Source organism: Rosa chinensis, chromosome 1, assembly GCF_002994745.2.
Source record: "Rosa chinensis cultivar Old Blush chromosome 1, RchiOBHm-V2, whole genome shotgun sequence".
In the NCBI taxonomy this organism is placed as follows: Eukaryota; Viridiplantae; Streptophyta; class Magnoliopsida; order Rosales; family Rosaceae; genus Rosa; species Rosa chinensis.
The window spans coordinates 45,544,073-45,546,429 of record NC_037088.1 but is presented as its reverse complement, the minus strand read 5'-3'; the positions used below and the strand labels follow the sequence as shown (position 1 = coordinate 45,546,429).

Below are 2,357 nucleotides of genomic sequence, written 5' to 3'. Positions count from 1 at the left end.
CATGGTAAGGCTTTAGTCTCATATATAAGAGGTCAAGAGTTCGAGCCCCATCAAGAGTGGGAATGGGGTGGGGTTTAAAAAAAAAAAAAAAAAAAGTAACATGGTAAAAGATCGTTAAATGACTAGTTTTATTGAAAATGACTAAAACTTGATGTCAAATGTACATAAAGAGAGCTACAATCAGATAAGCAGATGAATACAATGTTCTCGACAACTTATCAAATTAAATAATCTAGTATTGTTCATTGTAATTTATATTACAAAGAAATACTTGTTGTAAAGTTTTTTTTTTTTTTTTTTGAAGGGGAAAGTTTTATTGCCAAAGAGCCTTAGCTCTGATGGGTACAATCGGATATGAGGAGATCAGAAATACAAGATGGAGCTTATGAGTACCAAGCTTCTTTGAGATGGGACTCGAAACCTATACCAGCCAAGCGGTGTGCAATCCTATTACATTGTCTAGGCACATAATTAATGTTCACGTCCGACAATAGCTTATGGACCTCCAGTATGTCATCAATGAGGCTAGCAAACTCCCCAGCTCCGGAGCGAGTAAGATCTTGAACAGCTGCTAGGCAATCCATTTTGACTATAACTTGTGGCAACTGTAATTGTACCGCCAAGTCTAGCCCTTCCCTTATAGCCATTAGCTCAGCATGTTTTGCAGAGGACACATGGGTGATGTAATGTGCAAAAGCTGCTAGAAAGTGACCCCCAGATCCTCGAACTACTCCACCAATCCCTCCATGTTGTAGTGAGGGTAAGAATGCTCCATCCACATTAATCATTACATGGTTATCTCCAGCGGGCTTCCAAGATTGCTTTACAAGTTGCTTCGGAGTATTCGAAGGAGCTCTAGCCTTGTGAAACTCTTCGAGCCAGGCCATGGCAGTGCATAGAAGAGCAGTTGCAGGTTTGGATTTATTCTCCCATAAAGCTACATTGCGGTTCCTCCATAATGACCAGACAAGCATGAGTAGTTTTTCAAAGATATCTGCTCTAAGTTTTACAGCAGCTTCGAGCATCCATTCCTTAAAAGGCATGTTAGGCACTAGGGACGAATCTAGATGAAAAGGAGTAGCAGAAAATAATTCCACAGCTATCGGGCACCTTGTGAACACATGTGTAGTATCTTCCCAAAACTTGTTGTACAGTTAGTTATACGTAAAGCTGAAATACTGAATTTGGTAGATATGATTAATTACCAAAAAAATTTGTTGGTAATTGGTAGCTCTATTTTAAAACTGAAAACTTTAGTTTTGAAGGTGGTAAGACTCATAACCGATTTGAATAAACCGAGTGACGGCCCTAGTCTTAGAAGTCAAAATTCATTTTTAAGTCCAGATACAATATAGTGTTGTTTATAAGATGCTAAAGCAATATGTTTTATATATATATATATATATATATATATATATATATATATTTGGTTGTGTATGAAAAGCGCCCACCTTGTGGCTCAATATGTTATATTTGAAAGTAGAGTATTTGAAAGCAATACCCTATTTTCAAATATGAGTATTTGGTTAAAAATGAGTCTAATTGGTTTATGAATCACCACAACTCCAACAATGATTCACCAATAGCCACCATGATCGGAAGGTACTCATTAGCAAATAGAGTGCCACACCTAGATCAAGATGGCCGACATCTCTATCCAAGGCCAAAGTTCTCAATTGCCTTCATTTAGAGCTAGTCTGGAATTGCAGTGACTTTTAAAAAAAATGTTGATACTGTGTTGTGAGAATAATCAGCTGTGAATTAAAACAGTTTCGTGTTTGGTATATAATATTTTTAAAAGTGCTGTCAGTATATAAAATAACTGTAAAGTGTGTTTTGATCTACAGTAGCTTCTAAAAGCAACATCTAGGCTTAGAAGCAAATTTGCTGCCAGTGATGTATAACTTTCAATTAAAGCTGATTTTTATTTATTTACCAAATACAATAAAATCTAAAATCTTAAATAAAAGTTGATTTTTTAAAAAGCAAAGCAATCTCAAACAGACCTTAGTAAATTAATCAATAATTATCATATTCTGTTTTATTGCGTTGAAAGTGGCAAGTAAGAGAGAATCTTGCGTGTGGCAGCCGCACGGACAGATGGTGGGGCGGATCAATCACTGTTCAGCAAGAGGGATGTTTTGGATATAGCACTTTAAGAAGCAGGGATAATTTCGAAAGAGAGGAAATTTTTCCTCTCTTCTGATTGGGTGGCCCTAACCCCGCCTAAGAATTTCTCAGTAAGAGAATGGCTGCGTATGAAACAAAGACAGAAATTTGGGGAACAATGAAAGGAGGCTTTGGTTATGGCGCTGGCGTTTGCGTGGCCTGGACGTGACGCTGTTGCCTGTGTCGAT

The 2,357-nt window shown here is 37.3% G+C and overlaps 1 protein-coding gene across 1 annotated transcript; it reads right to left on the bottom strand.

Moving 5' to 3' along the window:
• Positions 1–383: 383 nt before the first annotated feature.
• On the bottom strand, positions 384–1,043 carry LOC112167730. The gene has a single exon (XM_024304783.1). The coding sequence runs from the start codon at positions 1,041–1,043 to the stop codon at positions 384–386; it is 660 nt and encodes a 219-aa protein (XP_024160551.1).
• Between the last annotated feature and the right edge of the window lie 1,314 nt (positions 1,044–2,357).

Bases quoted from the DNA above. Each gene is read 5' to 3' on its own strand.
- LOC112167730 (XM_024304783.1), bottom strand. From the start codon at position 1,043: ATGCCTTTTAAGGAATGGATGCTCGAAGCTGCTGTAAAACTTAGAGCA.